The sequence below is a fragment of the Nyctereutes procyonoides genome, unplaced genomic scaffold, assembly GCF_905146905.1.
Source record: "Nyctereutes procyonoides isolate TBG_1078 unplaced genomic scaffold, NYPRO_anot_genome, whole genome shotgun sequence".
Lineage (NCBI taxonomy): Eukaryota > Metazoa > Chordata > Mammalia > Carnivora > Canidae > Nyctereutes > Nyctereutes procyonoides.
The window spans coordinates 51,203,330-51,229,951 of NW_026575131.1; the positions used below are offsets into that span (position 1 = coordinate 51,203,330).

At 49.8% G+C, this 26,622-nt stretch overlaps 1 protein-coding gene across 2 annotated transcripts in view; it reads left to right on the forward strand.

Moving 5' to 3' along the window:
* Positions 1-26,622, forward strand: part of OLFM2 (olfactomedin 2) — a 60,243-nt gene that overhangs the window by 12,245 nt on the left and 21,376 nt on the right. Inside the window, exon 1 of one of the 2 annotated variants that reach the window (XM_055344852.1) lies at positions 3,621-3,799. The exons of the other annotated variant lie outside the window; for it this stretch is intronic. Coding sequence (XP_055200827.1) covers positions 3,665-3,799 — 135 coding nt within the window. The 5' untranslated portion in view covers positions 3,621-3,664. Of the gene's footprint in view, positions 1-3,620; positions 3,800-26,622 lie in introns of those variants that run through there. 2 annotated transcript variants of the gene reach the window in all.

Genomic DNA, 26,622 nt, shown 5'->3' on the forward strand with positions numbered 1-26,622 from the left:
GATGAAAAATGGTGGCAGGAATATTCACATACAAGTCTTTGAATGGACATATGCACTTATATCTCTTGGTCAGATGTGTTTGTTGGGTCTTATGGTAAGTTTCCGTTTGACTTCTTAAATATTTTATTTATTATTTATTATTTATTAATTTTAGGGAGAGAGTGTGAACAGGGGTAGGGAGCAGAGCGGGCAGGGGAGGGAGGGGTAAAGAATTTCAAGCCGACTCATGCTGAGTGCAGAGCTGGATGTAGGACTTTTATCTCATGACCCTGAGATCATAACCTGAGCTGAAACCAAAACTCAGATGCTCAGTGGACTGAGCCACCCAGATGCCCCTGTTTAATTTTTTAAGAAATGGCTAAATTGTTTCTCAAAGTGGTTGCAACATTTTATATTCCCACTAGCAATAGGTTCCCATTTCTCCACATCATCACCAGCACCATCTTTCTTTTTTTCTTTTTTCTTTTTTTTTTTTTTAGCACCATCTTTCTGACTGAAGTTGTTCTGGTGGGTGTCATGTGCTGTTAGTCCTGTGAAACAGAAGTGGGAATGTCCAAGAAGCAGATGAGCTGGTCTGAACTCCAGCTGGAGATCTGAGCTGTAGACATACCTTTGGGAGCCTCAGCCTCATTTTGTCAGTCAACTAACAACAATTTTTGAGCACCTACTATGTACCAAGTACCATTCTAAGCCCTGGGGTTTCAGCTTTGAAAAATGCAGCCATGTAGGTATCCTTGTGAAATTGAAGGTGTAGTGGAGGAGACAAACCATAGACCAATAAAAGTAATCTCTCTCTTTCTCCTTCTGCTCCTTCCCTCACCCACAGGCTCCCCCGCAAAATAAGTTCATAAATCTTAAAAAAAAAAAAAAAAGGAGTGTTCTGGGTAGAGTGGACAGCAATGCACAGCAACTACAAAGGTCCCAAGGTGGGAATGTGCCAGATAGAACCAAAACTTTGGGAGTGGGTGTGATGACCCAGGAACAGGTTGAGCCGAGTAGCGACCCAGGACAAAACCCGGTGAGATATAGACATTTAGGGAGAAGGCAGGAGACAGTGATGATGCAGCCAGAGAGGTGCAAGCGGAGCTAGGAAATGATACGTCGTCTCTGAAATCTAAAAAGAAATTACTTTCGAAAAAGAGGAAATGATCCATGAAGACTAACCTGTGAGATAACTAATGAGGGCTCATGTGAGGCCGTGGGATAGGCAAATTGGATGATCACTGCTGCCTTTTGGTGAGAGGAGTTTGGAAGCATTCAGGAGGCAGGGGGTGGTGAGGCAGTAGAGACAGCAAATGCAGGTGTGAGCGCAGACCATTCCTTGGAGGAGCCTGACTGGAAGGAGGAGGGCAGTTTCCCACAGCAACCAATGGTGAGGGAGTGAGAGAGTATCAGAGGGTTCCAAATTTTCTAAGCTCGGGGATCCTGGAGTGCAGTGATTTTGGAGTCTGAAATCAGGCAGACCTGGGTTAAAATCCTGAGCCCCTACTTACCAGCTGGGTCACCTTGACTTGGTCCCCTCTCCTCTCTGAGCCCAGTTTCCTCACCTGCAAATAGGGACGTTGCTGTCCTTTTCATGGGAGGTTGCAGCTGGTGCTCAGCCAGCACATTTGCAAAGTGTTCAGCACTTGTAAATGCAAGCTGTAGTACAAGGAGGCAAGGACACATCTCATTTTTTTTTAAAGCTTATCATCAGTCGCAAATAATAACAATGGCAGCTGCTATTTATGAAACGCTTAGCATGTCCCAGACACCCTGCAAAGTACTTTGCAAGCAAGTCACCCCTCCTCCCCGGCGCTCCCCCAGCTCACTATGCTCTAACTACACTGGCCTGTCCTTTGAACACTTATGTTCCTGCCCCAGGGCCTTTGCACTTGCTGTTCCCTTTGTCTGGAACTCTTCCCTCGTGTATCCAAATGGCTCCCTCCCTCCCTCACCTTCTTCAGGTCTCTGCCCAAATGTCACTGCCCAACCATCCTGAGTAAAGTTTACTCTCGGCCTTAGTCTGGATGCCCCTTCCTCCCCATAGCCTGTGTATTTTACCTCCCCCCCCCCACCTTGTCTGTCTTGCCCCATAGAATGTTCAGCCCCACAAAGGCAGGCATTTCTATCTGTTGTTAAAGGTGCGTTGCCCACGGTAGATGTTCCACATAGTAGATGTTCGATAAATCTTTCACTTGATTCTCCGGACACTCGAGCCCGTCACACATACTAGGTACACGGGTCCTCACAACCACCCACATTGCAGATGAGGAAACTGAGGCGGAGACGTCTTTGTCGGGGGTCACAGAGGGTGAGCACCTGCCTCTGGGTGTTGAGCTCCGAGAAGGGGCAGCGCAAGCCCCCCCCCCCCCCACCGCGGCGTTCAGCGCCCTCCCTCGCGACCCTCGGCGCGCGGCCACTGCCCGGGAAAGGCCTGAGTCATCGCCGCCTCCAGACGGCGGCGGCCGCGGGCTGCGGGCGGCGGCGGCGGCGGGGGCCCGGGCGGCGGCGCGAGGTGACGCGGGGACGCCGGGAGGGGGCGTGAGTGCAGGGAAAACAGAGGAAATCCAACCCCGCCGGGCGCTCCTCCCGCCGCCCCGCCGCCCCCGCGGCCGGCTGGTGCGTGGGCGGGTGGGCGCCTCTGCACGCCCCCTCCGCGCGAGGGGCGGCCCCGAGTCCCGCGGCCCCGGGCAGGCCCGAGGGCCGGGTCCCCCCGCCCCCGCCCCCGCCCCAAGTTCGAGTAGTGAGCGGAGGCCCGCCCGGGACTAGTCCGCGAGAGGCTGCGCTCCTCCGTCTCGGCCGCCCCGCGTTACGATGCGCCCCTCGGTGTCCTGGGAAGTCCCCCCGCTGCCGGGTGACACCCCCACCTCCACCACTGCCGCACCGTCCTCCGAGCGGCCGGTCTCCTGGCTCTGGACCCGCCACTCTGGGCTTCCCTGGTCCCGAAACCACCGAGGGGGCCCCAGAGCGGCACCGGGGAAGCCCCTTCCCGCGGGGCGAGGCGGCCCTGGGTGCCCCGGCTGCGGGGCGCGCACGAGGGTGGCCCCGCGGCTCCCGACGCCTGCGCCCCCGGACTCGAGAGCGGGGTCGGGGTCCTGGCCGTAGAGGGTGGGGACGTGCCGGCTTCGGGGGCCCGCGCGCGCGCGGCGGCGGCGGCGGCGGCTGAGCCCGGGGGGCGTGGGGTGCGGAGCGCGCAGGGCTCGGAAAGGGGCTGCCCGCGGAGCGTGGCCCGGGAGCGCCTGGGGGGCGGGAGCGCCGCCGGGGGGCGGGGCCGGGAATGCCGCGGCGGTGGGGGTGGGGCAGGTGGGGGACGCCGCGCAGGGCGCCCCCGCTGGGGGGCCGGGGTCGCGGCGGGGCGGCGGCGGGGCCGCGGGGGGGCGGTCTGGGCGCCCCCCGCCTCCGCCGGGCTCCGGGCCGGAGCGTGACGTCACGGCGGCTGGAAGTGCCCGGCGCGGAGGCGCGGGAGGGGGTGGGGGGCCGAGCCGGCGCTTTATAAGCGGAGCCCGCCAGGCGCGCCGAGCCGCAGCCCGCGCCCGCGAGCCCCCCGGCCGGCCCCGGCCCCGGCCCCGGCCCCCAGCTCGCGCTCGCGCCCCCGGGGCGGCTGGGCGGCGAGGGACGGAGCGCCAGGCGGCGGCCGGAGCAGGACGCGGCGGGCGGCCGCGGGGCATGAGGCGGGGGCGCGATGTCGGTGCCGCTGCTCAAGATCGGGGCGGTGCTGAGCACCATGGCCATGGTCACCAACTGGATGTCGCAGACGCTGCCCTCGCTCGTGGGGCTCAACGGCACCGTGTCCCGCGCGGGCGCCTCCGAGAAAATCGTGAGTGGCCGCGGCGCGGGGGGCGCTCCCGGGGGGCGTGGTGCCGGCGCCGCCGCAGCCCCCGGGGGCCCCCGCCCCCCTCGCCTCCCTGGGCGCCCGGCCGGGGGGCGCCCTCCCGGGGCTGGGGCCGGACGCGGGGGAGCCCCGGGACCCCGACCCCCCCCCCCGGCGCCCTTTATTCTCCGGATCATTGCTGCTTCTCGTTATTAGGGAGCAGGGTCCGAGTGGCAACAATGTGCTAGGCTCGCTCGCTCCCCGCGCAGGCGGCAAGGGCTGCGCAACGGCGCCGAGCCCCGCGGAGTGGGGCGGAGCGCAGGTGGACTGGGGGGCCCGGGCGGACCTTGCCTCTGAAGCCGGGAGCCACGGGGTCTCCGAGCGTCTCCACCTTAAGGATCGCTGACTGTCCGTGTAGCTCTGAGTCGTCCCGTCTCCCTCTCTGTCTGTTTCTGTCGCTGTCTATTCTTTCGCCTCTGGTTTGCTTCTGTCTCTCCCTGTCTCTGTCTCGATCTCTGTTGCATTGTCTCTGACTTTGTATCTCTTTTGGTCTTTTTCTCTCCCCTGCACCCACCCTGCCCCCTTCCCCCCCCCCCCCCCAGCCCCAGCAGCTCCTTCCCGGTTACCTGCTTCACCATGTGCTGAATATTTATTCCCAGAACTCGCCCTCTCTCTAGGAGGCAGATGAGTCTCAAGACTGGGACAGGGGCGAGGGCTGGCGCTGCCCCCAGAAATACAGGATTGCCCCTTGCCTCATCCCATCCTATCCTCCTCTATCACCTTCATCCTCCAGCTTTCGTGGCCTCAGAGCTTTTTTTTGGTGGGGAGGAGGGGTGCGGGAAGACTCAATGGTGATCAGTAATGGTGTTCCTGGTGTCCTGGGGAGAGAGAAGAAGGCAGCCTCCACTGCAAACTTCCCTCGGTCTCCTCCAGATCCGGCTCTCCCCTCCCATCTTTCCCCCTCTTCAATCGGTTTGCGGGACTCCTCCCAATAGGTGGAACTGGGATGCACGGAGCTCCCTCTCCTGCTCAGTGTTTCCCTAACTTCACCAGCTCCCCTGTTCAGCCCCCAGTGGCCACCACACCACTTTCTTTCTCCTTGCTAAGAGGAAAAGAAGTCTTTGCTCCCAAGGGTTGAAGGCAAGGGGGGGGGGCATGCACTGTGCCCAGGCTTTGTCCATCCCCTCGGGGGGAGATGGTATTGGGCTTGGCACTGGTGAGAGCTTTCAGTCCAAATTCTAAGACTTGAAGCTAATGTGTGAAACAGTGTCTTTCTGTGTGTCTGTCACATTGAGTGATATTATTCGAGTATATCCTGGTGTGTCTGTCTAGGCATGAGTTTTGGTGTGTGAGTGGGGTTGGGTGTGAATTGAGGGAGAAAGTTTATGAGCTTTGCCAGCAGAAGGGTCCAAGTGTGTCTTCCTGTATGTGAAGGTGTGTCCCAGAATGCGTGTGTCCCTGAGTGAGTGTGTCTGGGTGTGGATGTGTCCAAGTGCATATCTGCAGTTCTATGTCCCTGCCTGTGGGTTTGTGTGTGTTCCATGAGTTTGTACACATGAGTCTGTGACAGGCTTCTTGCTCTTGCCTTCTGAGGGGGAAGAGAGATGATGTCTCATTGGAATCAGAAGCCAGATTCCCCTCCCCCCCCACAGAGTGCGGGTTTGTGTAAAAGTGTGCATGTAATATGTATAACATATGGTGTGTGGGGAAGGTGTACTACATAAATGTGGAAGAGTGTGTCTCTGAGTTATGATTTTGTGTGCACATGTGTCTGTGCTAATATGTATATGTGTGTTTTGTGTGTGTATAAGTATAGACATGTATGTCCTTAGAAGCCTGTGCCTATGTGTATATCTGTGAATGGTATGCGTGTGGGTGGATTCCTGCATGAATCATGTGTTTTCTGTAAGTGTGTGTGCATGGATGTGTACCCAAACAGAACTGCTCTTTTTTTTTAAGATTTTATTTATTTATTAGAGACAGAGTGAGAGAGAGAGAGAGAGGGAGGGGGAGAAGCAGGCTCCATGTAGGGAGCCCAACGTGGGACTCTATTTCAGGTCTCCAGGATCACACCCTGGGCTGAAGGCGACGACGCTAAATCGCTAAGCCACCGGGGCTGCCCCAGAACTGCTCTTCATTCCGATCCATCTATAGCTAATAGGACCACAGCCCAATACTTCCACGAAATTACCTCCTGAAAGCTAGTATTTCTCCCACCCCTGAGCCCCACCCCATCCTTTAGTCTCACTAAGCCTTGCACAAAGACTCTGTGGAGTGAGATGCCAGGATTTAGGACTTGGGGGAGGGGGACTGTCACAGGAGAGTGCTCTAGAAAGGGTCTTGGGAGTCTGGTAGACCAAGGTCAGAATCTGGTCTCCCACATCTTGCTCTATGACCTGCTCTTGACTCTGGGTGCCAGTGAGTTCACCAATCTGAGCTCTGGTTTCCTCGTATATAAAAAGAGAATTATAATTCCTAAGTCCCAGAATTGTTGTGGGTAACAGAGATCTATAGTTCAGCTTCCCACCTATCCACCCTTCCATCTGTTTCTCCACCATCCATCCATCCCTTTATCCTCCCATCCATCTCTCCATCCACCTCTTCATCCATCTGTCTCTTCAGCCAGCCATTATCTGTCATCTGTCTCTCCATCCCTCCCTCTTTTCATGTATCTGCTTATCCTTCTATCTATCCATCATCCAGCCATCTCTTTGTCTATCCTCAATATCCATCCTTCTATCCATTTTGTTTATTCAGCAAAACTATTTATTGCCGCCTCTATGTCAAGCATGTTTATGCCTAAAAGCTCCAACTCAGTGCCTGACATAGTAGATGCTCAGTTAGCAATAGGAGTTTAAGTCATACATATCTGGGTTTGAATTCTGGCCCTGCACTTTACTAGCAATATGCCCTTGGGGAAATTATTTAATCTCTCAGCTTCAATATCCTCATTAGTCAAGGAGAATTTAGAGTCCCCATTAGACCACAGGATCCATGAGGAACCACAGAGGACATCTGTGTTTTGCTCACTACTGAACCCTAAGTCCTGATGCACTAATAATAGGTCTACGATAAATATTTGTCAAGTGACTGAACAGTAATCACATTTTCATAAGGATTCATGGATTCCACCTTCATATGGAAACAAATGGCTGGGAGTATAGTAGTGTTCAGTAAGGAGGAGTCGCTTTGTTTGCCATGGTAGTCAATCACATAGAAGACACAGAGTAAATATTTGTCAAGTGTCTAAGTCAAGAATCCACTTTCCTGGGGTGCCCCGCTGGCTCAGTAGGTGGAAAATGCGACTCTTGATCTCAGGGTTGCGAGTTCAAGCCCCACATTGGGTGCAGAGATTACTTAAAAATAAAATCTTAAAAAAAAAAGAACCTTGGGGTACCTGGGTGGCTCAGTTGGTTAAGCGTCTGCCTTCGGCTCAGGTCATGGTCCCAGAGTCTTGGGATTGAGTCCCACATCTGGCTCTTTGCTCAGTGGGGCACCTGCTTCTCCCTCTCCCACTCTCCCTGCTTGTGTTCTCTCTATCAAATAAATAAATAAAATCTTTAAAAAAAAAAAAGAATCCATGTTCCTAAGGATTGGGGAAAACAAATGGAAGTTACTAGGCACATCCGAGGTGCTCAGTAAGGATTTGTAGAAAAGTGTAGAGCACCAACATGAGTTAACTGAGCAGTTCAGGGATTCTCAGTCATGAGGAAGAAGATTGGATGCTGGTGTTTGACTTAATAAAAGGCCTCAGTGGTGAGGTGGAGGTGAGCTCAGATCCTCTGGCTATTCTTGTCTCAGACTTCCCCCTCCCCAATTTGATCTGGAGAAACAGCTTAGCATTCTAAGAGATTCTAAGAGTGGTGTTACAGGTCATCACTGGAAAGGAATGGGGAGGAAGCTTCCACCATTACTACCTTTGGCCAACTCTCAGCCATAAACCATCCCTGTGGGATGGGAGCCTTCCGCGGAATGGCTCCTCATCTGGGAGTCATAAATCCAGAACCAGACTAAGGGCTGTCAGCCCCTTGCCGGCAGCTGCCGTCATTACAGCACCTGAAGAGAGTTACCTGCATCTTATATGTTATACCCTTGCCCATCTGTTCACCCTTCCTTAAGGGCTGGAAAGAGGAAGGGGAAATGAACAAGAGGTATTCTGTTGGGGGAGGACCCTTTTCCTCATGGAGGAATAGGGGAAGGGCCTAACCAGCTATCCACAAAGGGCTCCTTGAGGACTTCCTGCAGAGAATGAAAACTCAAATTCCATGTCTTTTCTTGACAGTTTCCTGGGGGAAAAGGCTCCAGATACTCGATATCAGTCAAGAGAGGTCAAGGTACACTGTGATAACAAGCAGCCTCATAGCTCGGTGGTTTAATGCAACACAGGTCCACTTCTCCCTTGCATTGTATGTCCATTGTTGGCTGGAGAACTTTGTCCATAGGAGTAATTCAGGGACCCAGGATGATGGAGGCTCTGTGGTGACATGATCATTGGAACAGAAAAAGGAAGGCAGATCCTCCATCAGTTCCTAAAGCTGTACCCTGGAGTGTTACTTTGGTCACATTTCATTGGTTAACATAAGTCACATGACATGCCTAACCTCAAAGAGGGTGAGAAGTGTGGTCCTTCCATGACCTGAACAGACAGCAGTGGCAAGATGTTTGCGAACAGCCCTAAACAGCACCCCACTCTGCTGATTCCCCCGCCTCTTATCCTAAGCAACAAGAATTCTCTTAGAGGGTATCTCCATTCATTCACTCATTTATTAACAAATGCTTATTCAGCATATACTATGTTCTAGGCACTATTTTAGGTGCCAGGGATATAACAATGAACAAAAAAGATAGTCTTGCCCTCAGGGAGCTGACATTCTAGAGCAGGGATGGGGAGAAATAAGTAACTATATAGACAAATCTATAATATTTTAGATGCTAATGCATCTACTATGAAGAAGCATAGAGCAGTATAAGGGGAGTGGAGAGTGATGGGATTATTTTTGATTGAGTGGCCCCTCTGAGCAGGTGACATTTGAGCAGAAATCTGAAGGAAGTAAGCTTTTGCCTACCTCACTTGAACTCATATTTAAAGGAAGAGAGTTACAAGTAGAGGCAAGGGCAAGTTCAAAGGCCCTGAGTTAGGAATATGTCCAAAATATTGGAGAAACAGTGAGGAAACTGTGGCTGAAGCAGAGTGCACAAAGGGTGGAAAGCAGTTGGAGATGAGGGCAAGAGGTGGCAAGGGAGTTGCATCATGCTCAGGGATGGGGGAACCTCAACCTCATAGGGATTTTAGATTTAACTTGTGACCCCTCATGCTTTCTATTTCTCCTTGCACTTTAAGCCTTCTAATATGCTCTGCATAGTCAACTTATTTATCTTACTGCCTGATTCACCCCTACTATAATGTTAGCTCCACAAGGGCAAGGATTTTTAAAAAGTTATATTGACTGACTAGTACTTAGTATAGGGCCTAGCAATAGTAAGTGTTCAATAAATACTTGTTAAGTAGATAAATGGAATTCCAGGGAGGGTTCTGAGCAAGGGGAGGAACAGGACTTTGTTCAGGTGTTCAGCTTCCCTCTGGCTCCTGTGAGGAGGGCAGACTATGGGGATGAGAGTGGGAACTAGAAGACTAGTGAGGAGGCCACTGCACTGATCCAGGTGAGTGATGATGGGGGTTGGACCAAGGTAGGGGCCAAAGGGGTGGAGAAAGTAGGCATATTGTGAAGTTGACACCCACCTACCATATTTACCTGCTCCTAAATTGTGGGCATCCATCTTCTGTTCAAACACTTAAAAGTGTGAGGAAACATTATTGAACATCTACTTTGTACTGGGAAGGGTCCTGGGCCATGGGATGTAGAGATGAATAACATCCCTGACTTCAATCAGATTGCAGTCTCATTAACAGTACTTGTGACACAACACGGTATGCATGGTAATAAGGATATTTCTGGAGTGTTATGGGGGTGCAGGGGAGGGCATCTAAACCAGCCAGGGTCCAGAGGAGGTTTCTTGGAGGTGGTGGCCCTCAAACTGAGTCTAACCATCGAGAAGGAATTCGCCAGGTGAAGACAGAGCGAGAAGGAACAGCATGAACAAAGGCTCAGAAGCAAGGGGCATCATGGTGAGTAGAGAGAGAAAGCAGTTTAGAGTTCCTGGAGATTTATGTGCCATGTTGGGGGGAGCGTAGAAGTGGCCTGCATAGCCAGAAGGGTCCATGTCATAAAGGGATTTGGACACTTCGTTCTTAGTATCAAAGGATGGGAGATTTGGAGAGGTTTGGAGCAGGAAAGAAATATAAAGTTTCCTATTACATTTTTAAAGTATTTTTAAGATTTTATTTATTTATTCATAAGAGACAGAGAGTGAAGCAGAGATATAGGCAGAGGGAGAAGCAGGCTCCTCGCAGAGAGCCTGATGTGGGACTCGATCCCCCGACCCAGGATCACACCCTGAGCCAAAGGCAGACACTCAACCACTGAGCCACTGAGGCACCCTGCCTGTTGCATTTTTAAAGAAAAGGTTTATTTATTTATTTTAGAGAAAGAGAGCACAAGTGGGAGGGGCAGAGGCAGAGGGAGAGAGAATCTCAAGCAGACTTTGCACTGAGTGTAGAGCCTGACGTGGGGTTCGATCTCATGACCCTGCCCCGAGATCACAACCTGAGCTGAAACCAAGAGTTGGCCCTCAACTGACTGCACCACCCAGGCGCCTCTGCCTGTTGCATTTTTAAAGAGACCTCTAATTGATAGAAAATCCTTCTAGATTGTGAGTATGAAATTTGCCTCTCTGAGCTTTTGCCTACTCCTCTTGAACCAAATCTGAACTCCTTACCCCAGTTCAACTCATAAAACCTCACTCTCTTTATCCACAAAATGGGGATAATGGTGGAATGTTCCATATAACATTGTGCCTAGCAGTGTACCTGACATATAGGAAGGTGCCTAGAAAGGTCAGCTATTGTAATTATTATTGCTATTATTATTATTGCAAGACTCTACCTGCCTGAGTCTCTCAGGTCTTGGACCACTCTTCCATCTTTTTTCTTGTTTCTGCCTCTGGAACTTTGTATATGCTGTGCCATCCTTTGGGAACTTCCTCTAGCCTGCTCCTTCTCACCACTTAGGTCCCAACACAAATGTTACCTCCTCAGAGAGATCTCCTTTAACCACTCCAGCTAAAATATCCCCACACTGTTATTTGGACCTGTTCTATTTCTGCCCAGCACTCATAATTATCTGAAATCATCTTGGTAATTGTTTGCCACCAACAGAATAGAAGTGCCGTGCAAGCACTTTGTCTCTTTTTGTTTATTACTGGGATCTTCTCCTTTAGGGTAGTAGGTATGTCCTGAATGGTCTCAGTTCTTTCTGACCGCATGAGATTACTGCCCCTTCTTCCTCCTAATGACACCTGTGAACTTTGATGAGAATTTCTGTGATTCCCCAGGCTTTTTCTGTGAATCAGAAGTGTGTTTCTTTTCTTTTTGATTTTTTAAAGATTTATTTACTTATTTTGAGAGAGAGAGGGAGAGAGAGAGAGCTAGTGGTGCAGAGGAAGAATCTTTTTTAAAAAAATATTTTATTTATTTATTAGAGAGACAGCATGAGCAAGGGAGAGGGGCAGAAAGAGAGGGGGAAGCACCTCCCTGCAGAACAGGAACCCAACATGGGGCTTGATCCCAGGACCCAGGACCTGGAGATCATGACCTGAGCTGAAGTCAGACACTTAACTGACTGAGCTACCCAGGTGCCCTGAGGAAGAGAGAATCTTGAGTAGACTCCCCATCGAGCATGAAGCCCAATGTGGGGCTTGATCTCACGACCCTGAGATCATGACCTTAGCTGAAATCAAGAGTTGGATGCTTAACCAACTGAGCCACCCAGAAGCATATATTTCTTAAAGCTTCTTTTCATGTGTCCTTGTTTTCCAATATTTTTCTGTGTGAATGGATGTCTGACGAGTGTGCACTTTGCCAACCTCCCACATCAAGGTATGGAGTAGTCTAGCTACCAGAGAGCAGAGTCATTCCCAACCAGCAATCACTGAATCCATCTATATACTGAGTCCTGTGCTGAGGACTGGGAAAAGAGCAATGAACAAACTGTCTCTTCCCTCTTAAAGCTTCATAGGGAGACAGTCAATGTGGAATTGTGTAAATTGCTATATAATCACAGTTTAGTAAGGGTCATGAAGGGGGAGCTATGGAGACATGAAAGCAGGTAATTGGGCAAGTGTGATCAGAGAAGGCTTTTCTGAGGAGGTGACATTTGCCCTGAGACATGACGGTTGAGAAAGAGTTGGGCAGAGACAGCTGATAAGGTGGAGGGTGAGAGGCCAAGAGAACAAAGTGTGTAATAGTGTTGGGGTGAGACAGCAAGTGGTGTGTCTGAGGAGCTGGTGAGCTAGGTTGTAGCCTGAACATGTCGGTGTTCCTGACCACCATCCCAGACCCAGTGCACCCCACATTTGATGCCAACATAAGAGATGGCTTGAGGTGCAGCCTTTGCCTACGTTTCAGCACCATGGACAGCCACCAAGGGAAGGTGGTCTAGGCCTTGGGGCCACTTGAGTGAGGCTAAAATTGTCTTCTTCCTCTTCCAGAGGGAAGCCCTGGTTTCTGCTCTTGGTGTCTTTCATGCCCCCAGTATCCTTCTCCCCTCTGACTCTGGATGGCTGTCGCCTCTTTGTGAAGCACCAGTGGGGAGCAGCCACAAAGCTGAGCAAGGAAGAAAAGCAGCCATCTAGGGGAGGCCCAGGTGCTTTCAGAGAGTTTGATGTGAGGTTGGGTCTGTCTGTGTGTGGGCGTGAAGAGGCTGCCACTGGGAGACCCTGGGGGGTTGGGCGTTGGAGGGCAGGCTGGTTCCCAATCTTGCCTCTGTGTGTCTCACCCTTGATGCTTCACAGTATTAAACTCTTGTCTTTTGAGTCTCTTTCTGTCCTTCTCTTTCTTGTATCTTTGTCATTAACTATATTCCCCTCCCTCTGTTTTAACTGTGTAATTACAACACATGGGTGATTTTCAGTGTTTGTTGAGTGAATGTTGATGCTTGTCTCTATCTGCCTGTGTCTGCTTCTCTTCATCATACTCTTTTCTTTCTCTGTTTCTGTCTCCAAGTCCTCTCTATGTCTCTGTCTTTGTTTCTGTGTGTCTCTGTCATCTCTGTCTCTTGGTGTCTCTATATCTATTCCATCTCCAGCTCTAGGTCTATGTCTGCCTTTCTACCTCTCTCTCTCTCTCTCTCTCTCTCTCTCCTCTCTTGGGATCCTATTTCTATGTCACCATAGTTGCTGTATCATAGTCCAGGACGCTGAGGGGGGGGTGAGGGACAGAGGAGACTTCTCAGATCTGAGAGGGCTCTTGAGACAACAGGACAGAGCCAGAAGTCTGTTGGCAGGATTCAGTGAATGGGACAGGATGAGCCAGACCAGAGCGAGCTCTTGAAGGCCCTAGAGGGGGCCTGGGTAGTCTGTACCTCCAGGGTGCCAGAAATTGGAGCCAAGCTTTGAGGGGAGCCCAGGAGGAGGTGGAGGTTGGGGCTCAAACTCCCGGTGAGCCCCTTTCCTCCCCTACCCATTCCTATTCCGCTGCTGCCACCTAGGAGAGCCTCCCTCTAGGACCCAGCCATCAGGCCCCAATGCTGGCTCCAAGATGGAACAGCTGTCTGGGCTGCAGCTGCAAAAGCTCATTTTGAACAAGGGAGATGATTGCAGGGGTGATTGGGGGAGGGAGAGACAAGGGGAGGATAGCAAGGGCCAAAGAGGAATCAGGCTTGATTGTTGCTGCTGCTGCTGCTGCAGTGGGTAGTTTGTCCAGGAGATGAGGAGACCAGGTGAGGCAGGAAAAGGCAGAGGGAGGTCTGTCTGCCTAGCTGTAGTCCATCTGTCCCCACTTCTGGTCTCCCGGTTGTGAAGTTTCTCCTTCTGTCTCTGGCAGTCTCTCCCTCTTCCTGCATTTCAGGGACTGCATCCCGACTCTGCTGACGTTGCTTGACCTCCCTGTTGCCTACCTTCTTCCTTCCTGCCTATTTTCTGGTCCGCCTGTATCTCTCTGTCTCTCTTCCTGCCACTCTGCCTAGATCTCTGCATCTCTCTGAGCCTCCCTGCCTGTCCCTCGGTGCTGCTGTCATTGCCAGAAGCATGGCTAGGGTTCAAGCAGCCCTTTGGATTGCTCTTTCTTTTCTTGTCATTTCTGCAATACTCAGGGGCTGGAGATAAATAGAGACCGCAAATTCCCAGGAAATGATGGGATCGTGTCCTTCAATAAAGGGATATTTACAAAGATATCTCAATTAGGACTAATTAATTAAATGAGCCACTTCCTCTGCCCTCTCCCCCACCCTATGGTCCTGCAGCCTCCTGGGAGAGAACCAGCCAATGAGTAGATGGCAGAGTCTGGTGCTCAGGCAGTGTCTCAATGTTTAATTTATAACAGCCTTCTCCCTGCTGCCCCATCAATCCATCCGGAAGGGCAAGGTGGCCACAGGCATATAGACTCAGGGGCAGAGGCTGGAGACCGTCAGCCCCCAGAGCTTGCCGGGGCATGTGTGTGTCTGTTGGAGACTGCCCCACACGTCAAGGTGTGACATAGTATGTTTGAATGTGTCAGGGCATGTCTTTATGGCCCGCATGCCCCTTTGTATAAAAAGGATCTGATGGCTGCAGGGCATGTCTGAGCCCATGGATATGTTGGAGCAAGTCCGAGTGTGTCTCTCATATGGAAATGTCTGAGCGCAGCACGCCTGAATGTGTCAGGGTGCAACAGGACATGTGGAACACAAAGAGGATGTGGCACGTGACGGGACCTGTCATAGCATGGCTGTGCTATGGAGGTCTGCACTGGCAGGCTAGGCATCTGTCCTCAAGGGCATGGCAAGATATGTCTTGCAGACCTCCCTGGCAGGAACAGTGGAGGGATGACAATATCTATAGCTTCCAGGAAGAGCTAGTCAGGCAGCCCTGCAGCTACACACTCTAAATTTCCCCAGCCCCTTCAGCACTGATGAATCAGAAGGGTTGAGTTCCTTCCCTTGATGTACTATTTACTCCCTTGTCCTCTGTAGCTTCTCTTCCCCAGTGCATAGCTTCCAGATCCCCAGTTCCCTCATTGTTGTGGTCCTACTCGTTCCCTTAGGATTACTTCTCAACCTCACCTCCACCTGCCCCTTCTCGCCCCACACAGAGGAGTTATCAATGCAAAGGGAAAATGTTGCTTCTCAAGTTTTATTTTCTAGCTCCAAAGCCCTCAGTATAATGCTCAGCCTGGGACTGGGGCCCCCAGTGTTAGGACCAAAAGGATGATTCCATCTTCACAGAAAGGTTTGATGATGCAATCCTCAGTGTAATGCCCAAAGAGGTAATGCAGCCTACAGTATAGTGACAAGTCTGTTGATGCAGCCCTCAGTGTGCCACCCTGATGAGTGAGTGATACAGTCTTCCGTACAATGACAAATCTGAAGATGGAGGCTTTTGTGCGATGGCAGGGTAGTGTTGGGGCCATAAACATATCTCAACAGGCACCGGTTGGGACACTTGGTGCAGTCAGAGAGAAGAGGAGTTTGCTCATTATGGTGAGTGCATTCTTTGGCTATTCCAGGAGGCCAGGATTCCCCAAGCCTGCTGGCTGAGGCTGGCTCCATTAGCCCTTATAAGTGCCATGTGACCTCAGCAGGACACCAGGCTTATTAGTAAAGCATAAATTCTGCAAGAATATTTCTGGACTGACTGCAATGCTAATGAGTTAGTCCTGAGAGTGCAGCTGACAGAATGTACACAGATGTCAGTTCCTACTGAGAGAAGTGTGGGAATGTTCATGGATACGGGTAGACACAAATGGACATAGAGAATTATATACATGGAAGGGCGTGAGTTTTCTTTTTTAAAATTTTAATTCCAGTCTATTTACTGTTTCACCTGGTGTTCTTGAATGGACACAGATCTGTGGCATGTTTGTGGCTGCCGGGTAGACGTGCATGTGGGATCACACAGAAGGCCATGGGTATTTATAGGGAGGTGTTCACCTGTGCTATAGAGCAATGGAGGGACACGAATGATCAAGGAGAAGGCAAATAGACACAAATATATCTGGTGCACAGATATAAAGAGTGGTTATGCAGATTGACTTGTGGGCTCATAATTGTGCACAGAGAATATGGGACTAGAACGTTTATGAGCATTTCAGAGTGAAGAGAATGTTCATGGCCATGGGCAACAGTGCAAGATGACATATACTTGCACTTGTCCACTGATACACACCAGCATTTGCCTGGATTTCCACAAATGTGCACCTCTATACTTGGCTACTCACAGATGTCTCCAGATGTCCCATAAGTGTCCAGAGCATAGATGCTCACAGGTACCTATAGATAAACACAGATGTCCACACAGTCATAGAACTTTTGGGTACCCCAATATCCACATGTTACTATTTTGGGACATGAATGACCAAGCCCCTCCCTCCCCCCAGTTCCCTGGACTCCTGGCTAAGTGAGATCTCAAACTCAATAGGAGTGGCTTTGGAACCCCCAGGTCCTTTTTGGATGAACAGGGAAGGGAAATCCAGTCACAAGGGCACCTGGGTGACCTGGCAATGCCATCCAGGAATACAGTGTCCTGAGCCCAGCCTTACTCATCAGACTGTCTTGGCTGAGATTCTTTCCTGTTGATGCCCCCCTCCCATCAGAGCTAATTACGGTGGCCAGTGCTGGCAAATGGCTTAGAGTACCTGGTACAAGGAAGAACCCAGTGAATGTTAGGGACCATAATTATCAGTGAGTAGAATCATTATTCTACTATGGAATATTATGAATATTCTCCTTGAAATGCAGAATGCCTTGTTCTTTGTGTCTAGTTTTCCAGCCTTTTCTCTCATCCCCACCCCCCCCATTTTGTCCTACCTGGCGCCCACCGAAGTGTCCCTCCGGCCTTCTAGCTTCATCTGTTTCTCTCCTGCTCTCACTTGAGAGAGTCAGTCCTTGAAAGCCATGGTTTCCTTTCTCATTGGTTGGCTCTTGCCTGACATCCTCTTTGTTCTCATCTGCCTCTAAGCATCACTGTCTGGTCTGTCTGCCTGGGGATGGGTGGGTGTCAGAGAATGTGTTTGGAATAGAAAGCCCCCTGAAAGGGCCTGGTTTAAGAGGAGCTTTAGATAAGGAATGCAGGGAATCTCACAAAACCTAGTATCTGGGGCTCCAGGACCTTGGAAAGTCATCGCTCACAGACTCATTTCGATTCCGTAACAAATACTTATTCCACACCTACTATGCACCATGTAGACAAGACAGACAAGGCTTGCTTTCATGGAGCTGGCATTTTATTGGGAAGAGGCCAGTAAGAGCGAGGAATTATAATTCTGTAATAGTGCTGTTCAGAGGGTTAAACCAGGGCAAGCGATGGTGGCAGAGGCGGGGCTCCTTTGAAGCCAGGAGGGAAGCCCCTCACTCTCCCCCATCCCTTTTCACTCTGGGCACCCCTCAGTCCAGCATCCTCTGACCCCTGGGCACCATCAGCTCCACAGCCCCACACCTTTTAATTGCCTTGACTTTCATGTTCCAACTCCATCTCCCTGGACTGGAAAATTTGCCTCTTTCAATGTGTATCAGGAATCTACTTGTCCAGTTTGCTGAGACTGGACAACTCTGGGTCCTGGAACATGTGTTGTGGAAGTCTCTTTCTCAGTAGGGATTTACAGGTAGGATCCTTCTCTTGGAAGGGGCCCTGGGAGGGGAGGCAATGATAGGCACCCATCATTTATTCTCTCATTCATTCACTTACTAGACAAACTGAGTGCCCAGAGTCCCAGGTGCTGTTGTAGGTGCTGAGACACAGCTGTGAATACAATGGATCTGTTCATCTTGTGATGTGTATTTTATGCTGGATGCACAACAAATGTGTAAGCAAATAAATAAATTAAAAAGGTTTTTTATTTATTCATTTGAGAGAGTGAGTGAGCGAGAGCATGAGGAAGGGGGAGGGACAGAGGAAGAGAGAGAAGCAGACTCCCCTTTGAGCAGGGAGCCCAACATGGGAAGGAGGGTTGATCCCAGGACCCTAAGACCATGACCAGAGCCCAAGGCAGATATTTAACTGAGCCACTCAGGTAGCCCTAAAATTTTATTTTATTTTTAAACATTTTAATTATTTGAGAGAGAGAGGGAACCAGAACAAGCAGGGGGAGCAGCAAGCAGAGGGAGAGGGAGAAGCAGGCTTCCCGCTGAGCAGGGAGCCTGATGTGGGGCTCTATCCCAGGACCCTGGGATCACTACCTGAGGAGAAGGCACATGCTTAACTGACTGAGCCACCCAGGTGCCCCAACAGGTTCATTTTAGTTAGATAAACACTGTAAAGACAGCAAGGAGACATGAAAGGAAGTAACCAGGAGATTTGTTTTGTCAGGACATCTGGGTAATATCTCTGGGGAGGTGACTTTTTTCCCATTTTTATTGAGATGTAATTGGCATATAATGTTTTGTAAGTTTAAGGTGAACAATGATTTGATACACATATCTATTTGAAATGATTACCACAGCAGGGGTAGTTAACACCTCCATCACATAATTGCCTGTGTATGTGTGTGTGTGTTGACAACTAGAGATCTACTCTCCTAGCAGCTTGTAAGTATATGATACATTATTGTTAATTATAGTCACCACGCTCTACATTAGATCCCCAGAAGTTATTCATCTTATAATTGGAATTTTAGGGAGGTGACCTTTGAGCAGAGACCTGACAGATGAGAGGGAGTTGGCCATGGAAAAAGTGAGAGAAACATTTTGGGAGAGGGAACCACAGTGCAAATGCCTTGACATGGGAATGAGCTTGATGCCTTCTGGAAAGACAGGGCCTGGGTGCCTTGAGAGAAGGAAGGGCTGAGGTTGTATAGGTCAGCAGGGGATACTGCACGCAGGGTCTCACAAGCCAAAGAGAGATGTTGGTTTTTATTCTAAGTTCAATGAGAAGCTGCTGGACAAGTTGCAGTGGGGAAGAGTGCCATGATCTGACTCACGTTGTTTAAAGATCCCTCTAATTTCCATGTTAGGGAATGGGTTTCAGGGAGTGAGGGTGGAAGCAGGGACATGAGGGAGGAGGTAACTGCAATAGTCCAAGCAAAAGCCAGTGATGGCTGGGCCAGGATAAAAGCATCAGAATGGTGAGCAGTGGGCAGATTTGGCACATGTCTTCAGTACAGCCACCAGGAGTTGCTGATAGATCATATGTGAGGGGTGAGAAAAAGGAACATAGGAATGAGATGGTAGCTGGAGAGAAACATGATGCCTAAGGAGAATTTTTCTTTCTTTCTTTCTTTCTTTCTTTCTTTCTTTCTTTCTTTCTTTCTTTCTTTCTCTTTCTTTTCTTTCAGATTTTATTTATTTTAGAGAGAGAGAGAGAGAGAAAAAAAAGCATGAGCAGGGGGACAGGCAGAGGGAGAGGGAGAAGCAGACTCCTCTCTGAGTGGGGATCCTGACATGGGGCTTCATCCCAGGACACCAGGATCATGACCTGAGCTGAAGGCAGAAGTTTAACTGACTGAGCCACCCAGGTGCCCCCTAAGGAGAATTTCTAAAAGAAGGGGGACCAGAGCAGACCAGATGATAGCTGGGTCACCCTGCCTCTTAATAGCCAGGAAGAGATAATGTTCTGCACCCTCTTCTGTGCTCTGTGGAAAGCCAGTGTCTCCCCAAGATATCCCCCCTCCCAAGGGGACCTATATTCTTTTGGTCATCCCTTGTCTTCGACTTCCTGCTTCTGCTGAATTATTATTCTCCATTTGACATCTTGTGCCCTTTGGTGTCTGCCTTGACCTTTACATAGGCTGAGAGCTCAGTCTTCAAAGTGATGGAAATGCCAGGGCAAGACACTTAAACTTCATCCTAAAAGCACTGAGGCCATTTTTCCATTCATGGATTTATTCAACAAGTACTTCTGAGAACCTACTATGTACATCACAGGAGAGAAGATGGTGAACCGGGCAGAGTACATGGGTCATCCTTCAAAACGAGGAGACAGGTAATGATCAAATATTCACAAATAAATATAAATGGCAAGTGTGATAACAGCTCAGGAAAAGATCCTTGGTGTTACAGGAGCTTCTAATAAGGGGATTTGATCTAATTTAAGGTTGAGGAAGAAAGAGCTGGGATCTGAAGCTAAGACCAAACAGTGCTCTGGGCAGAGGGACCTAATTATGCAAAGGCCCTGGGGTAAGAGAAAGTGTGGACAGTATGACAGATTAAAGAAGACCTTGGAGGGGAAAGACTGTGTGGGCACACATTGATAAGCTTAGTCTATTGTCTGCCTACAGCTAAGGTCATGATCTCAAGGTCCTGGGATCAAGCCCCATGTCAGACTTCTTGCTCAGTGGGGAGTCTGCTTTTCCTTCTCCCTCCGTTCCTCCCCCCTCTCATGCTCTCTGTATCAAATAAATCAATAAAATCTTTAAAAAAAAGGAAAGGCAAGCCAGAGTGGCTCAGTGGTTGAGTGTTTGCCTTCAGCTCAGGGCGTGATCCCAGGATCTGGGATCTGAGTCCCACATCGGGCTCTCTGCAAGGAGCCTTCTTCTCCCTCTGCCTATGTATGTCTCTCTCTGTCTCTCTCTTTGTCTCTCATGAATAAATAAATAAATAAATAAATATTTTAAAAAAGAAAAGGAAAGGAAAGACTGTGGGATGAAAGCAGAGGTAAATAAAGGGTAGACCTGCATGACTTTAAGGTTGTGTTAAAGTTTTGTTTGAAAAAAAAAAAGTTTTGTCTGTATCCTAAGAGTAAAGGGAATTTACTAATGAGGTTTCAGCTTGGATGATGTTTTGATCAGATGTGCATTGTGAAAGTTCCCTAAGGTTCTCACGTGTAGAGTGCGCTGGCAAGAGAAAAGGCCAATCAAGGTAGACCAGATAGACTTTCTGAATTATGAGAGTAGATAATTTGAACTCAACTGTATCATTGAGTGGTGATAAAGATGGAGAACCAGGGTGCCTGGGTTGCTGTATGTTGAGTATCTGATTCTTGATTTCAGCTCAGGTCATGATCTTGTGGTCATGGGATTGAGCTTCACATTGGGCTTCATGTTCAGCATGGAGTCTGCTTGAGATTCTCTCTCCTTCTCCCCATCCCAAATAAATAAATTAATTAAAAACAAAACAGATGGAGAACCATGGATGAACACAAAAATGTTGAGGTGTTAAAGTCAATGAGACATGGTGAGGGAGTGGAAATGGGAGTGAGGATAATGCCTGGGCATCTGAACCACTGACTTGGCAGCAGTGGGAGAGGGAGATGCTGTGAAGATGATGAGAACTAGGTTCAAGAGAGGAAGGAGATCTTGCATTTCATTTTGAGTGTGTTGGGATTGAGATGCTTTTGAAACAGCCAAGTGGGGGGCAGGTCAAAGAGTCACCTATATATTTGGGTTTGAAGTTCTGAGGACATTTACTCATGCAGGTGGTGATGGAAGCTTTGGCAAGGGGAAGTGCTTCTCAACTGGGAAATGATTTCACACCCAGGAGACATTTGGCAATATCTGGAGACATTTTATTGTCACAACTGGGAGGGGGTAGTCCTGGTGTCTAGTGGGTGGAAACTGCTAAACATCCTACAGGGTTCAGAATTGTTATCCAGCCAAAATATCACTAGTGCTGAGATTGAGAATCCCTGGTTTAGAGTAACATTTAATGGTTAGGTGGAAGAAGATGAAAAGGAGATGCGTTGAGGTAGGAAGGAACCATGCAAACGTGTGTCATAGTGTCCAAGGGAAGAAATATATCAAGAAAGAGAGAACATTCTACATAGTCAAATCCTGCTAAGAGATCAAGAAAGACAACAGGCTAAAAAGGGTCCATTGGATTTAGAAACATGGAGGCCATTGGTGGACTTTGCTGTGTTGGTGGTATGATAGGGTCAGAAACTAGATAGACATGATGGAGAAGGCAGTTAGTATAGATAACTAGGAAGAGGAGAGAAGTGGGAGACAGATGGCAGGAGGTATCAAGTGAGGCATTTGGGTTTTTTAATAGAGGAGACTTGAGTTCATTTAAAAACTAATGAGAAAGTTCTGCCTGCGAAGGAGTTGAATATGCAACACAAAGACAGGATATTGATTGTATAAGACTCCCAAGAAGGGGAAAAAGGACCAAAACAAGAACAGCTGCATGAACCTTAAGATGAAAGGTACCTCCTCCACTGTAACTGGGAGTAAGGACCAGGATGGGGAAGAAGTTTGTACACGATGACAGGAGAAGAGAGATTCCATTTGATGGCTCTCATGTCCCCTGGGAAATCAGAGAATAGAGAATGGCTAGAGCCTTTCTGCTTAGTTCAAGTGGCCTGGTGACAGTGTGCTGGACTTGCCCGGGCTATGCAGCAATGAAGAAAGCCTTCTTTAAAGTCCCCTCCTGAACTCTTGGTCTGATGTTTGACCTCTGAGTCTAGAGAGAGCTCAGATGGGGTGGAGGGAGATGTCCAACTCCAGTATTTATGAGATAAGACTTGTGATGGATTCTTGAAAAGTCCCCCATTCTTGAGGATTAATGCCATTTGTAATAGCCCATCAAGAAAGCCTTGTAATAATCCTTGAAAAAGACCCATAAAATCTACTTTGATGAATTTCAGGTAATGGCATTGGAAAATAAAGTCCCCCTACCCTGGTTAATCCTGGGACACCACAATCAGCTGCAATGGAAATTCATCCCAGAGGCCTGAGCTCCAGGGGGCAGCTCACCATGAATGGGGAGATGCTCAGGAGGTGGACACTTCAGCTATTAGATATCTCAGCAGATTATGAAGATCAAGCTCAGGCAGGGTGGACCCAGCTGAGATAGACCAGGCTCAACTCAGGTTCCAAGACTAGGGATTAGCTCAAGTCCAGGGACAGAACAGGGATTCACCCCTGAGGTCTTAAGACACTCCATGGTGGACTCTGAGACAGATGAGGGTCAGGCCCAAACCCTAGATAGACAAAGGCTGAACTTGAGTCCAGGGATAGACCAAAGATAAGCCTGGTCCCAGGAGACCAGGAACAAATCCAAGTCCTGAGTGCATCAGGGCTACAGTGGAAGCCTGAGATAGACAAGGCCAACCCCACATCTTGGGATAGACCAGAGCATAGCGCCTGACGACAGAAACATAAAATAGGCTTCTCTTGGGGGAGTTGAGGGACAGCAGGTTTGCCTTCTGGGGATCTCCCTACTTGTTGAGACACTTCCCTCAAACTGGTGAGTACCTCTGTGATTAATGTCCATTGCAAATGACATGGCATGTTCTAGGACTAATGAGGAGAAGTGAATTGTATTTTCCACTATAAGGTCATCCTAGGATCTGAGTTTGAGCCAGCACAGGCCCATGAGCCTGGAGACATGCTCAGCAGAGCTGACAGCTTGGGAATGCCCAGGGTGGCTGACCCTCCCTCCATGGTGGCTTGTGACCACTCTGATGCAGACTGGAGCAACACCTACATTCCACACAGGCACATAACACACAGGGGCTCACATATTCACACTGCAGTGCATGCACGCGCGCGCGCGCGCACACACACACACATACACACATGGCACCAACCACACCTATGCCTCAAGCACACAGCAACATGCTTGGCACAGACATACACAGTGACACAGCAGTCACACACAGATCCTTATACACATGTGCATAGACCGTATCACGGTCTCACACACTATCAGCCAACCAAGGCAGCACACTCAGACACAGCCTCCCACATGATGACACTTCCATATTTGTGACAGTGGCATGATTCAAGGGGGAGTGGTGCGCTCTGAGAACAGCGCCCTCTGGAGGTGTGCCGTGCAGTGCCTTGCCTTTCACATTCATAGTTTCCCCCACATAGTTTTGCACACTCTTACTCATCCCTGTTTTCTATATGCAGATGTGTAATTTCATACACTCACTGATGCTCACCCACTTAGGCTTATAAATGCCTATGCACAGTTGTGGGTTCTTGGCCACACACAGACGTGCCACACATCCATCTCACTCTTTAAATGAGCTCATGCCGTTGACAGGGGTCTCTGCCTTGTGTGGTCACTTGGGGACCCCAGCTGACAGAGGCTTCTCATCAACACACGCTTCCACGATTGCTGAGACAAGAATGTGGCAAATCACTCACTGGCTCTTAAAGCTGTCACTGGGAAGTCACTAACAGTCACATGGCATTGGCTAAAGGGAGTCACAGGGCCAAACCGGGGAAGCACAGCTCTCTCATGCACCCAAGAGAGAAGAAATGGAAAAGTTGTGAACAGTTGTGTTGGCTGCCACAGTTTCTTACACATTCAGAGAGTAACACACTCACACATGCAGCTTCACACATGCATGCTTGACCTCCTCTTTTATGGACCAGTCTTTATGACCCGTCCCTCTCCTTGGGACCAGGCGGGGGGCCACCCATGCCCTCCCAGTGGTTTGCTTGCAGAGCCACTTTGCCTCCTGGCATATCTGAGGGGCCTCCCCCTCCCTCCTGAGCCGGGGGTCCCAGGGTAATGAGTTTCCAAGCTGGAGCTGAGAAAACAGCGCAGACACCTTCTCTGCCCCCGGAGTGGGTGGTATTTTTCCACAGACACTGGGGAAGAATAATAATAGGCATTGGGAGATCTCTGTATTGGCTGAGAACCTTCCCCATCTCGCCAGCTGCAGCTTGGAAGGGGAGCCCGGAGGGAAGAAGGCAAATCCAGAGAGACCCTCATTCTCCCCACCGGCATGTCCTCCCAACACCACAGGAGACCCTCTCCTTCCCCTTATGGTCCACCCACTCCTCCTTTCAACTACTTAAATATTCCAAGGCAGGAAGCTCATGAATATTTATAGGGGCCTGGCAGTGAGAGAGATAAAAAAAAAAAAAACATTTGGAATTTATGAACCAAGATCCGTCTATAAATAACAGGCCTGTGGCTGATGGGGTTCTTCCCTCACCCACCACATTCCTTCAAGTTCAGTTCCAACCCTGTCCAAGCCTCCCGGAGCTACCCCCCACACACACACGTGTGCACACACACACAGACACACATGCACGCATGCACACAGCTTGGCTGTGGTTGCACAAATTCCCATCCTCCAGTGCAGTGTCACACACACATAGCGAGTATACAGACATGTGTTTGCACCTGCCTGTGGTCTGGCCCACTGCTTCCCTTCCACACACAGAAATGCACATGCAAAATCTGCTTCAGCATGTCCAGGCAGCCTCCTATGCCACGTTCAGGCAGATGCAACCACTCGGGCTCGGACCAGCATACACCGCACAGTCACATGCAATCTCACATGTCTGTGGTCCCAGTGCATGGGCCCATTCCCTGACCCATGACTTTGCTCTGGGCCTTGCTTTCCTCATCTGTGTAAGGGGAATGCTTATAGGGTATTTGCGCAGAATTTTAACAAAGCAATACCAAGTACCTGTTGTGTGTAAGATACCGTTGTAGGTGCTGGCAATATACCGATTTACAAAAATAGGTAAAAATCCCTGCCTGGAGTCCTGGAGGGAAGAATGATAATACATAAAATCAGTGCACAAATGGTGTAGGTGTGTCAGAAGTTGGTAAGGAAGAGATGGGGTGGTAGTGCTGAGACACTTGTAGTTTTGACTGGGGTGGGAGCCATCAAGGAGGGGCTCTGGAAGCAATGACATTTAAGTGAAGATTTGAAGGAGGTGGAAGGACATTCCAGGCAGGGGGAATAGCCAGAGCCAAGACTCGATATACAGGAAGCAGGCTTGAGGTGGCGGAAGGAACAGGGAGGAGATCGCATGGCTGGAGCAGAGTGAGGAAGGGGGAAAGAGGGAGGGGGTAGGGCCGAGAGATAATGGGGCAAATCACCCAGTGGGCTGTGGTGAGGATTTTATCCAGGGAAGGTGGGAGCCGTGGAGGGTTCTGAACAGAGGAAGAACATGGCCTGAGGTGCTCACTGGCGCCCTCTGGGTGCTGTGGGGCCAGGGTGGCAGCAGGGGCACCAGGGCAGAGGCATCTTCACCAGGGAGATAACTGTTGAGATGGGGAGAAGTGAGTAGATTTCTGATGGTAAATCTGTACGAGAAAGAGGCGATGAAAGCTGGCTCCAAGTGAATGCATTCAAGGATTCATTCTTCAATATCAGAAGTGTTTATTGAGCACATACTATGTGCTGGGCACTGTTCTAGTTTGAGAACACAGCGATGAACAAAGCGATCAACATCCCTGCCCTCAGGGAACCGACAGTACCGTGGGGAGAGACAAATATGAAACAAGATACATTTGAGCGCACGATCAAGGGGTAGTGCCCTCTTATGTGGAAACCGCAGCAGAGAGAGCCTTGGAGGGTGATGGGGGCTGCACGTGGAGACTGGTTGGACTGGGCAAAACCGGGATGTATTTTGAAGCCAGAACTGCTCTCAGGATTGGCAGGCGGTTTGCATACGTAGGTGGAAGTGCCAGAACTTGGTGCCTGGGTGTGAACATGAGCTTTGAAGGGACACCCACATAGATACCCTTAGGTTGACTGTTCATCGTTTCCCCCCTGCTTAGGTTGGGTTCCTGAGAAGCAGTACCTGAGTAGATTCGGAGCATGTGGTTACTTATGAATGGAGGGTAAGGGAAGCGGGAGCGGGGAGGGGATGAGGTCTCAGGTGAGCTCCAGGCTTGGCTTGCTCCACGGGGGTGGAGGTCTCTCTGGAACGTAACTTGTGCTGCAGAGGGGTGGGCTTTTGGACCACTGTGTCAATCCTGTTTTGGCTGCTCCTGGGGCTGGGGGCTGCCTCTCGGACCTCTCCAGAGTGTAGTGATTCCCAAAACCAAGGACAGGTCTCCAGGAAAGGTCCCAGGTGCTAGCTGTGAGCTCCCACTCTCAGCATCTGT